Raw genomic sequence first — 12500 nt, forward strand, 5'->3', positions numbered from 1 at the left:
GTAAGATTAGGAACAGGAGGTGGTGCTGGCTTGGTCTCAGCTCTGCTCCTCAGCTCAGTCAGGGGCCCCGGGGCTCACAGATTGGTCCCCTCAGGTAGGGATTAGGATTAGATTTGTCAATCACGCACACCGAACCCGTCGCCCCCTCATACACGCACACACACACACACGCATGCATGTACACACATACCCCCGCTCCTGCAGTATGTCGGCAGGGAGCACTGTGACCTCTGTCTACTGTGATCTCTGTCCTTACTCAGTACTTTGTGAGTCAGATGCTGGGCCTCATCAGGGCTCCTGAGTGGTGGAGGGAGAGGGCAGCTGCTTGGTTGGCTGGCTGACTGGTTGGTTGGCTGTCTGACTGGCTGGTTGGCTGGCATCTTGGTTGGCTGGCTGACTAGTTGGCTGGCTGCTTGGTTGGCTGGCTGACTGGTTGGTTGGCTGTCTGACTGGCTGGTTGGCTGGCATCTTGGTTGGCTGGCTGACTAGTTGGCTGGCTGCTTGGTTGGCTGGCTGACTGGTTGGTTGGCTGGCTGACTGGCTGGTTGGCTGGCATCTTGGTTGGCTGGCTGACTAGTTGGCTGGCTGCTTGGTTTGCTGGCTGACTGGCTGGTTGGCTGGCTGACTGGCTGGTTGGCTGGCTGCTTGGTTGGCGGGCTGACTGGCTGGTTGGCTGGCTGACTGGCTGCTTGGCTGGCTGCTTGGTTGGCGGGCTGACTGGTTGCCTGTCTGGCTGGCTTGATGGGTGCAGCTGGCCTTGTAATGCTATTTAAAGATCAGAGCTTTCGGATCCACACCTGGAGCGAAGCAATCCTCTTGGACGAGACTCACAGACGGGCTCACTCCACCTTCGGCCTCCTCGGAAGCTTCCAATCGGAAGCGGGCGTGGTTCCAGGCCGTGCGTATGGGCAGAGGATCCTGCCAATGTTGGTAATACCCCCCTCCCCCCACCCCTCCACCCCTCACCGCCCCTCACCCCCACCGTTGGCGGGCGTGCGCTGCGTCTTGACAGCCAGCCAGTCACATCAAACGATTTGGAAATGGAGCTCTGCTTTTGGAGCAGCTCTTTGATCATCAACTTACCAGACCGCTTCGCTTACCTTCCTCTCTTTATTCTTCTCATACTCCGCGTTTGTTCGCCCTCTGTCTTTTATCGCTCATTAAAATGAATGACTTCCTGGGCAGTGTTCTCTGCCGGCTCCCGGGCCAACGCTTGTGCACCTTATCGGTTCTCGTCTCAGCCCTGAAGAGCGTGAGAGAGAGAGAGCGCGCGTGTGCATGCGTTGCCACAGGTTGTCCACACGTGGAGTAGAACTTGTGACAGGTGTGACCCGGAGCTGACCGTTGCTTCTCATCCTGGATCGATTACCCCGTCTGCTCGTTCCAGCACCAGAATAGATCAGAATCAAAGGGTTATTATGATTGAAGCCACATAGCCTTCATTGTATCCATACAGTGTGCAGCTTTGAGTGTGTGTTGAACCTAACGGCGCGTTGTACAAACGCTGTGAGGTGACGGTAGGGTCGATGACCTCTGTTCTTTCCATTGCAGTGGTCGCTCCGGAGGCTACGACGGCCACCCTGCTCCCCCTCCGTACCCCTTCCCTCCAGGTGGGTCTCTCTGGCACTCCGGCACCGCTGGTTCTGTTCATCACACGGGGTCGGGCCCAGCGGCAGATGGCGCCCTGCCGGACTGGACAGACACGGCCGGTGTGTCTGCAGGGACTGGGTGGTATACTGTAGAGTTTGCTATTCTCAACCCTTCTCACCAACACCAGAATCAGGGAGGTAGAGGATTGGCCAGTCAGTCAGTCTCGCAGTCAGTTGAAGACAGTCGGAGACTGTCAGTCAGCCTGCCTCATTTGGCCGCTTGACTTGGCTGTGTGTCCTAATTAGGCATTTTCATGGTTTGTTGAAGCCTTGCACTCAAGATGAATTGTTGATTTATTGAGCCGTCTTAAACAGCAGCTGTCCTAGATCTACTGTCTTCACGGGTTTTGCTGTTTCCATTTTTGAGAGTTATGATGAATATTGAGACTGTATGATGAACTCCTGCACACCTCCCCTCCAATCAGCTCACTGGCCTGCCTCTGGACCTCCCCTCAGGTGTGTACCCTCCAATGCCAGGCTGGGCAGGGGTTATTGACAGCGCCAAGGCCTGGGAGTACTACGCCCGTCAGGACCGAGAGAGGGAGCGCGACCAGGAGAGAGAGAGAGCCCGGGAAGAACGTGACCGCGAGAAGGACAGGGAGCGAGGGAGGGATAGAGAGAGAGAGCACAGCCCCTCCTCTCAAGTCTACAACAGGTAAGGGACGGCCCCGAGGGGGTGTGAGGAGGGGGAGCTGGTTAGACCAAAAACCCCACACTATCTGCTCTCTCTCTCTCTCTCTCTCTCTCTCTCTCTCCCTTCCACCTCACTCCATAGTCTAGTCTTAGACAGTAGAACGGTGTCGACCAGGGCTACTGCTGAGCTGGTACAGTCCTAGCTGAGTTGGACTGGGCCAGGTACAGTACAGTAGTGTCAGCAGCCCAAGCCAAGCTTCTCTCACAGGCTCATGGGTCAGCGTGTTCCTCTGGGCAGCCCCCAGACCTCAAGCTGAGCACCAATCCCATCTCAGCTGCCGCTCTCACACCGTGTCCTACTGGCCTACAGTCTGGCAGCACAGCATGCACACTCACTCTGACGCACGCTCACACACACGCACACACACTCACTCACTCACACACACGCACACACATACTCCTGCCCTACATTTCCTAGGCATGTTCACGTTGACCATTAGCCAGATGTCATTGATTAACATCAACACAGACAGATGCCGACTATGACACACACACACACACACACTAGGGGTGTAACAATATATCGTGCCACAATATATCGCGATACAGAAACGTCACAATACGTATCGTCAAGGTGAAAACAATATTGTGATATGTTTATTGTATATCAGTGAACGCTGGCTACACAACGCTGGTAACAAACACGTCTTTCTTTCTTTCTATATTTCTTTCGTATAGTGGAGTAGAAATGTGGAGAAATGCACTATTGGTGTGAACAGCAGCGCTACTGCAACGCTTCACACCTGCCCTTAGTGTATCGTATCGTATTGTTATCGTCAACCCAATATCGTGTATCGTATCGTGAGATTAGTGTATCGTTACACCCCTAACACACACACACAAATCTGTCACACACACTGTGGGCTGTCTCCTAGCCAACACGCCCCAACCCTTACTATATGAATATACAGCAGCAATCTAGTTGTACGTATCACACAACATAGTTCTGCTGCACATTCATACAGTACAGTACACTCAGGGTGGGGTTCGGTGTGAACTTGGCTAAAGCTCATCTTCAATGAATGAGGTGAGGGTATTTACCAAAGAACCCCAGACTCTTCCACATCCAATCACTAGGCAGGGAAAGTACGGGAGAGGGTTTTAACTAAACGTTTTTCAAATGATGTTGTTTTAAACTTTAAAACACATCGCTTGGAACTGTGTGTTGGTCATATATCATGGTAAAAAAATCTCTGGTTATATAAAGGTCAAAAATATGTAAAAAGGCAACTAGTGTTCACATCTTAATAGAGCATGAAATACATAAAATATGAAACGAAAATATATTGGAATATTCTTGTGCAACTTTTCAACCTAAAAGATCTTAGTCAGGCAAATGAGAACTAAACCACGAGAGAGCACATTCCAGTGTGCGTTTATTTGTTCCGTCTGGGAAAATAAAGATCTTACACACAAACGCACACACACACAGGCTGTGTTGTATTTAGCTGCAGAGGGCTCCAGCGTGCAGGGTTACATAGGGAGAAGAACAGTGTATGCTACGTCATATGCTACGAGGCTCTGGGCTGACCAATCACAGGAAGAGAGAGCAGGTCAGGGGCACAGACCCAGAGACTTAGAACTTATACCAGAAACCTAGACCCAGGGACAGACCCAATATTATAGACCTAGATCCAGAGATCCAGACCTAGATGAGCTGTCCCCAGAGCCAACAGAGATACAGAGAGAGAGAGACATACAGAGAGAGAGAGAGAGAGAGAAATACAGACGCAAAGAGAGGGGGCGCTCACGTTTCCCAGTGTTAGAGTAGTTGGACCTTGTCTGGGTTGACGTGTGTGTGTGCGCGCGCGTGTGCCATACTTTCTGTTCATGTGACTCTGTTGCCTGAGGTGCACGCTGTGTATTGAGAAGAGAGACAGACACACACAGACACGTATACGTATGTGCATACAGTATGTGTCGGGACAGTGGACAGTGGACACCCCAGATGGGTAGTGGGCGCTGGCGTGTGCTTATCTGTGTGTGCCTGTGCTACTTTCTGAGGAGCTCCAGTCAGTAAGCCTGGCTCTGTAGGGCATCCGCCTGGTAGTGGCCCACGGGCAGCCCTGCCCCGCGGCACCAGCTGTGGCTGAGCCTACATGCTCCAGAGTTAGCACCTACTAACTAACTAACTCCCTAAGATTGAGCACCCACCCCACACAAGGTTTTCTGTTAGCTGTGAGGCGGCGGGCGCAGCTTTGGGCAGCTGGATGGCCATTTGGTGAACACTTGTCCCCTGAATGTGATCTCATCGCCAGAGGCGGGGCCTTGTCCTCCCTCCAGCTGGCACCGCCTCACACACACTCTCTCATCTCCTTCCCTCGTGCACACACACACACACACACACACACACACACACACATACTCAGATCTTTTATTAGTGTCCTGAATGGTAATGTTCATATCTGTAAGATTTACTGTACTCACTTTCTTTTTCTGACACGCACACACACACACACACACACACACACACACACACACACATAGGGCCTCCATCAGCTGTTGATTAAGACCTATATTCAGCATGTAGGCGCCAGCATGGTTGATGAGCTCACACACACAGACGGTCTGTGTCTGTGTCCTCCTGCTTGGCTGTTATGTAGATATGAGCTCTGGTTACAAATGTGTGCATGTGTGTGAGAGAAAGAGAGAGTTCAGTTCAGGCTTAGCTCTCAACTTCCTGTACTGTAGTTGAGAATGTAGTTTTCTGGGATCAGGAACATCTTTGTTTTGTGATGGTGTTGTCATGTTTTATGTTTTGTGTGGACCCTGGGAATAGTAGCTGATGTTTTGCATCAGTTAACGGGGATCCTAATAAAATCCTTATAGGTAGATACTTTATTGATCCCAGAGGGAAATTGCATCATAGAAGGCAAATACTATTTTTGTGATGACTGAGGTCATTTAGTAGATAGACTCTATCCGAGAGCTCTCTGGCTGGAAGGAGACTTAAAGGAGTAGTAAAGGGAAAATGTATGTTTAGCCCTGTTTTAAGGTTACTTATGATCATATACAATGGTTCAGATCAAAACGTTGACAAAACTAGCACTTTTGAGAAAGTCTGATAATTGCTCTACCACCGTTTAGGTCATACAATGGATGTGGGTGGGCACCTTGAAAAATCATTCAAAAACATGTTAAACTCTCGATTTCAAAGACAAGAAGCTCACCGAGGGGGTAATTGGTGTCCGTTGGTGTTCTGACATCAAATTGGCTGCAAAGTATGAATCCTGTAGGGTTTTATTGATCATTTTATGAAATCCATTGACTTGTATTGAAGCGACCGTTGTAGATGTGTAGATCAATCCGCAGAGGGGATTCAGGAAGCGGAACTACTTACGGTAGCTATTGTTATTGTTTATGTTGCTAGGCTACCTAGTTTGCGGAAGTTTACACACGTAGCCTATGTGCTGCGACTAAATAGTTCTATGCTAAATATTAAAAAAAGCCTTTCCAGATGAACTACAATCTTACTTTATGGCGAATTATATGTCAGAATGCCAACTAACACCTCGGTGAGTTTCTTGTCTTTGAAATTGAGAGTTTAACATGTTTTTTGAATGATTTTTCAAGGTGCCCACCCACATCCACTGTATGACCAAAACGGTCGTAGAGCAATTATCAGACTTTCTCAAAAGTGCTAGTTTTGTCAACGTTTTGATCTGAACCATTGTATATGATCATAAGTAACCTTAAAACAGGGCTAAACACGCATTTTCCCTTTACTACTCCTTTAAGTGCATGTCTGTCCCTGATTTGCCCAATCAGCAGTGAAAAAGAGAAAATGAGAGGAACCTTGCGTGTGTGTGTGTGCGTGCTGTGAGTGCGTGCGCACACGTGCGAGAGCTGTAACTCAGGTCGTGAGAGGGTAGAGTGTGAATTAATGGCTGATTCTGTGAAAGAGCATGGCCCCCCTGGGACGCAGAGCCGTCCAGTAAATAATGGAGGTGTTAGTGGAGAGCCCCCAGGATACTGGCTGAGCTTCACCACAGAGGTCACCTCAGGACAGGACAGGACCTTCACAGACTGGCCCGTCATAGCCTGGTCCGGAGCAGACTGGTCACCTAGCGGAGCGGCCAGCACCAGGCCAGAGGAGAGACCGAGGTCACTAGGAACCCGCTGACTGACTTCAGCCCAGGCTTCTCTCTAATGTCCAATGGGAAAGCTCCTTGTTTGATATGTGCCGTCTGTCTGACCAATGAGAGCTGTGCTTGCAGCGAGGATGAGCGTCTGCGACACAGGGACTACGGAGAGAGAGGCTCTGACCGCCACCGCGCTCGGCCCAGCAGAGAGAGGGACGACAGACACAGAGAGAGGAGGCACAGAGACAGGGACGAGGGCAGGCAGAAGACCTCACGGAGGTAACACACACACACATTGCACAAGACCTCACGGAGGTAACACACACACACATTGCACAAGACCTCACGGAGGTAACACACACACACATTGCACAAGGCCTCACGGAGGTAACACACACACACACATTGCACAAAGCCTCACGGAGGTAACACACACACACACACATTGCACAAGGCCTCACGGAGGTAACACACACACCTTGCCTTGCTGGTTGTCCATCGTATCTGATGATGACCGTCTTCTCCTATTTATGAGTCTTCTTGTGGCTAAAGAGTCCAATCCTGGATCCACAGTTGCGGCTGCAGACCGGGCACGTGAAAACACACACACACGCACACACACACGCACACACACACACACACGCACACACACAGAGCAAGGAACATATACTTGGCCATAGACAAATGCAGAAGAGGACAGTGATATAATGCTTTGTGTGTATGTTTGTATGTTTGTGTGTGTGTGTGTGTGTGTGACAGCAGCAGCAAGAGGAGACATGACAGTGAGGAGGGTGACAGCAGCCGCAGACACAAGCACAAGAAGGCCAAGAGGAGCAGGGAGGACAAGGAGACCAATCAAGAGCCTTTGGCTGACCAGGAGAACCAATCCGAGCCCACCGAGTGACTTCCTGTTCATCTCGCTGGCCAATAGCAAGGCTTGGTGGGACCCTGGGGCACTGCCCCTCAGAGACTGGCCAGCTCCCCCTATCTATGTATTTCAGTTTGCTTTTAAGATATGGTGAAAACCCAGAGAATGATTAAGTGTATACGTTGTATACAAACTGTTTTATTTATTCACCCTTCAGACAGGTGCTACTTGAGTTGAGTTGAACAAATCTGTTTGCATAAAGTAACTGTGACTGTGCATCAGCTGAATGGTGTGAATCAGAGTGGACTGCACTGTGTTAAATCCCAGGTTATTGACTTTTACACACACGCGCACACACACACACACACACACACACACGTATGTTATTGACTTTTACACACACAAACAAACACACACACACACACACACACAAAGATCCCTGACACAGCTTTCCTTTTCATATGACTTTATTGATTATTTTACCAAAGGTACCATCAGATATACTACACAGGCTGAAGCAAGAGACAGAACCGCTGTGGACGGGCCCCATCCTCATCCACTGAAACACACACAGAAACCAAGTCAGTTTGTTCAACCTCATCCACTGAAACACACACAGAAACCAAGTCAGTTTGTTCAACCTCATCCACTGAAACAAACCAAGTCAGTTTTTTCTTCTCAAAAGTAGGAAAATCAGTAAGGCCTCCATGATGTCACCTTAAAGGAGTAGTTTGGTATTTAGCATTATAAGCCCTGTTAAACATTATTTATGATAACGCAGTATAACGGTCCATATACAAATTTTGACAGACTGCACTCTTGAGTTACATACAGTAGTGCTCATTGCTCATGTCACAGCTAAGTACACAATTGGGGTCTATGGGCATATGCCCATAGAGATCCATTATATTGTTAGCTGTCACTTGGCTGTGACATGAGCAATGAACTCTATCTCAAGAGTGCAGTCTGCCAAAAATGTTATGACCATTGTACTGTATATGATCATAAATAATCTTATAACAGGGCGTATGCTGCTAAATTACCAAACTACTCCTTTAATATTACTTAAGAGGTTAAGAACACATTTTTACATATTTTTTTCTATATATTTTTTTCGTCAGTGGTTTGATAGTTTAACGACAGCTTCTGAAAACATCTCAACACAGACAACTACTTGGCAATGTGTCTTCTAGCCCACAGATCATGATCACCACTTTAGGACAAACAGAACCAAGCCTATACTCAAAGGCCATAAAACAAACAATCAAACAAAGAGAAACATAGTACAAGTGCTTGAATCAGTATATTTTAGACACCCAACATTTACAATAAAGAAATGTGAGTCCAGTTAAATGCATACCCTAACATGGAACTACTGGAATTGGCAACTTGTTGTTTCCCCCCCCCCCCATATCCTTATTGGATGCTGTGTCCGAGAACGACCCTCTCCTCCAATCAGATTGCTGCCCGCATCCCTGGGGTAGGGATGCGGAGCCACACCCCTCAGCACACTGTCCCTGAGGGGATTGGTCAAACTGCAGTCACATGGGTTGGCCCCTCCCTCCACTCCTGGCAAAGTGTCAGCTGTCCATCAGGAGTCGGGGTCCGATAGCTACGTCTCTAGTGTAAGCCCCTCCCACACGGCAGGCTTTTTTTGTGTGTGATTGGCCTGTCCAAAGTTCCACAGTCACTCCTGGTCCATGCTGCCGGCCCCTCCCCTGCGTGCGGTGTGTGGGGGGGAGGGGCGGGGCTACAGCAGGCTGCCGGGCCAGGAGACGATGGTCAGGGTGATCCTCCCCCTCAGCTCCTTCAACAGACGGACCAGCGCCGTGTGGGTCATCCCCCACGTGCTTTTCCCGTTCACCTCCAGCAGGATGTCCCCACATCTGGACACACACACACAGGGCATATATGGTCAGTCATACAGTATGTTATGATCCAGGGTTACTACACGTCGTGGGTGTGGTCCTACCGTATCCTGCCGTCGTTGTACGCCGGTGTCCCTTCCACGATGGAGCGGATGAAGAAGGACTGGTTGCAGTTGACCTCCTCCTGACCCCCCACGATGCTGAAGCCCAAGCTGCCCGATGTGCTCCGGCGCAGGATGATGTCTTTGCAGCAGTACAGGTGCCTGGCGGGGACAAAAAAAACAGATGAGATTGAGTAAATCTCCAGACGGCAGGCCCCGGAATGCGAGGCCAGCCTGTAGAACATTGTGGGAGCCGCACGACTGAGTCCGCTGCCTGTCGGGCGGAGAGAGACAGACGCCTGGCCACCTTCCAGAGAGAACAGAGACACGACTCCTCCCAGGTGAGGATAAGCAGTGGAAATACCACGCTGAAATTGAGGGGATTTTAGTATCAGTCTCACACACACAGCCCAGAGGCAGGAGAAAATTGCAGAAGCACTGCCAGTCTAGACTGAATTCCCAGGGCAATTTAGTAGTTGCTTCTTTCTCATCGGTTTTGCTGGCCGGGGTGACATGAAGTTTCACTTTTACTTTTCCGAATGTCACTTTTACTTTTCCAGTGAGCAGTGGTAGTAAAGCTGCTGAGGCCCAGCCACAGCTCAGAGTCCCGTCAGACTGAGCCCTGTCTGGAGGGGGAGGGAGGGAGGGAGGGGTCACTCATAATCCCAAATCCAACACCTCAACTGCACACCAAACACCAGCACCAGAAGAGAGAGTGAGGTTTGTCTGAGAAGAAAATCCCTAAACAGTTCCCGCTTTGTTACCTCCGCCACAGCGGCAAGAACCAGGATTAAGCCAAAACTACCAGGCCGATTTTCACGTAACTCGTGGAGGGGTGTAGCATGGGCCAACTTACAACCTCTTAAATATTGGAGTGGATCCAAATCACGGCCGGACTGGCCATTCACCTCCATTCATTTTTTGGACTATGATTATGCAAAAACCACCAAACTAATTTTTATGAAACAAGGTGAAGGGGTGTATCATGGGCCACCTTAGGACTCATTACATTTTGGAGCAGATCTGAATCACGGGCCGGATCCACAAAGCCCCTGTGTGGGGGTGCTATCAACACAGGGTTTGGACTGGGGTCTGCGGGAGGAGAGCCCGGAGTGCACCGTACTGCCCCCTGCTGGCTGTGACCTGAAGGGGGCGCCACAGAGCCAGCCAAATACAGCCACGCATTCACCTCCAGTCATTGTTACCTCAGCCTCAGTGAATCACAAGCAGCCCAAACATGGCCTGGACGGCCATTCACCTCCCATTCATTCTTTTGGACCAGGATTACACAAAAACTACCAGACTGCTTTTCATGAAACTCGGTGGTTGGGTGTAGCATGGGCCAATTTACAACCCATTCAATTTTGGCACAGAGGCACGAAATGCATTCAGGGGCGGAGGTCTGTGCTCTCTGAGCACCATTTCTAGTCATAATTTGAAATTTATTCAAGATCATGAGAAGACTGAAGGGAGGGGGGGTAAGGTAGGAAATGCCAGAATGAGCACTTCCTGGGACAGGGATGAGATGATGAAGAGGAGGATGAGAGAAGGTGAGGGCCAGAGAGAAAGGAGCTGAAACTGTCTAATTGCCTCCCCCCCCCCCGCCTTCTCTCTCTCTCCCTCTCTCTCCCATGGTAGAGCAGTGTTGGAGCTGAAAGTTAATAGATGAGTCCAGACTGCAGCATTAGTATTCAGCCTGTCCTCTCCTCCCAGCTGGGCCTGTCAGAGTCTTGGCTGTCCAGTGCAGAAGACGAGGAGGAGAGAGAGGAGGGGAGGAGAGTCTGTCGGCGGGGGGGGGGGGGAGGAGAAGAGAGAGTGCAGAGGACGGAGGTAGCAGCGCGTCTCACCTGGGTAGCTGCAGCCACGACACCCACAGCGGAGAGTAGTCGTCGCAGGGCGGCGGGCGCTTGGGGCCGTCCGTGGGCGAGGGCGTCAGGCAGGGCGGCGAGGGGCACTCGAGAGGGCACTCCTCCGGCGGGCGCATCTCCAGGACCTTCAGCACCACCGGGGAGGATATGTTCTTCAGGTTGGCCACTGCCTCCCCCCGCGTCACGCCCGTCAAGTCCACGCCGTTCACATTCAGCAGGATGTCACCTGGGGGGGGGGGGGGCGGGGGCGCAGCGTTACCCTGGAGACGCCTTTCAAAAGACTTGACGTCACAAGACGAGGACTTCGTCCGTCTGTCTGCTGAATATTCAACGATCTTCCCTGGGAGCGCCAGGGACTGGAGAACAAAGAACCACCTGCGCGCACACACATGCATACGCACGCACACACGCGCACACACACACACAGCCTTGCAGCCATCTGAATCAGAGGGGCAGCAATCAGATTGCTATTCTTGCACTTTGCATTCAGCACTAGATTACGCTCTTAGTCACTTGTTTTAGAAAGGAGAGGCACTTGTGAGTTCTGGCAAGTAGTAGTACATTGGCTTTTCCTACGTTAAATTCAATATTGTTAGTCGCTTTGGATAAAAGTGTCTGCTAAATGACTGTAATGTAAAATGTAATGTAATCTCAGATTGAGGTTCTCAATGCGGATAACCACACAATCACAGACAGACAGCTGTGCCTACATATTGATAAGGCGTAGATAAACACGCACAACCATGAACAGGAACTACACAGGTTTACATCCGTGCTTCTGTTGAGGCTGACGTGAGGCAACTCCTGTCCTCCCTCCGGTGCTTCTCTCAGAGGAGCGGAGCAGCAGGGGGTCCTGGGTTTGAACACCTCTGCACATCTTTGATGTCTGGACCGGCCGGCACAGGGAGCTCTCTTAGATATCTCGCACTTCACACACGCACACACACACACGGCTGCATTCTCACCCATATCACAAACTAGAACCACACACATACAAATCAATCACCCACCCAATAACTAGTGTATCCAAACATACCATATCCAATTATTTCAGAAGGGCATGTGTGTGTGTGTGTGTGTGTGTGTGTGCGTGCCTGTGTGTGTCTGTGCCTGTGTGTGTGTGTGTGGTTTATATCAGAGCTGACTACCTCTGTATAATGAGCTGATAAAGTACACCCTGTCTTTTCCTCTGGAACGTACCTAATCAATTCTGAGCATTGCGTTGTTTGCGTGTGTATGTGTGTGCGTTTGTGTGTGTGTGTGTTTCCGTCTAATATTGTGTGCTCTAATCAGTTTGCAGAGCCCTGAACCGGAGCCTCCCCGGTGTTCCCTGCTGGATAAATAACCTTGGTAATGAAACACGAGGCTCGC

The 12500-nt window shown here is 50.2% G+C and overlaps 2 protein-coding genes across 2 annotated transcripts in view; one reads left to right on the forward strand and one right to left on the reverse strand.

The window, feature by feature from the left end:
- The window catches only part of fip1l1a (FIP1 like 1a), a gene marked incomplete at both ends in the record, with an annotated part of 18054 nt that extends 10726 nt beyond the window's left edge, over window positions 1-7328 (forward strand). The window contains 4 exons of the mRNA XM_084444466.1: window positions 1552-1610; window positions 2127-2304; window positions 6560-6703; window positions 7184-7328. Coding sequence (XP_084300592.1) covers window positions 1552-1610; window positions 2127-2304; window positions 6560-6703; window positions 7184-7328 — 526 coding nt within the window. The remainder of the gene's footprint in view (window positions 1-1551; window positions 1611-2126; window positions 2305-6559; window positions 6704-7183) is intronic.
- Window positions 7329-7879: 551 nt separating this feature from the next.
- Window positions 7880-12500, reverse strand: part of lnx1 (ligand of numb-protein X 1) — a gene marked incomplete at its 5' end in the record, with an annotated part of 30279 nt that continues 25658 nt past the window's right edge. The window contains 3 exons of the mRNA XM_084444133.1: window positions 7880-9178; window positions 9265-9423; window positions 11109-11355. Of these exons, the coding sequence (XP_084300259.1) occupies window positions 9043-9178; window positions 9265-9423; window positions 11109-11355 (542 nt within the window). The 3' untranslated portion in view covers window positions 7880-9042. The remainder of the gene's footprint in view (window positions 9179-9264; window positions 9424-11108; window positions 11356-12500) is intronic.

This window comes from Borostomias antarcticus (genome assembly GCF_949987555.1).
Source record: "Borostomias antarcticus genome assembly, chromosome: 10".
Classification (NCBI taxonomy): Eukaryota; Metazoa; Chordata; class Actinopteri; order Stomiiformes; family Stomiidae; genus Borostomias; species Borostomias antarcticus.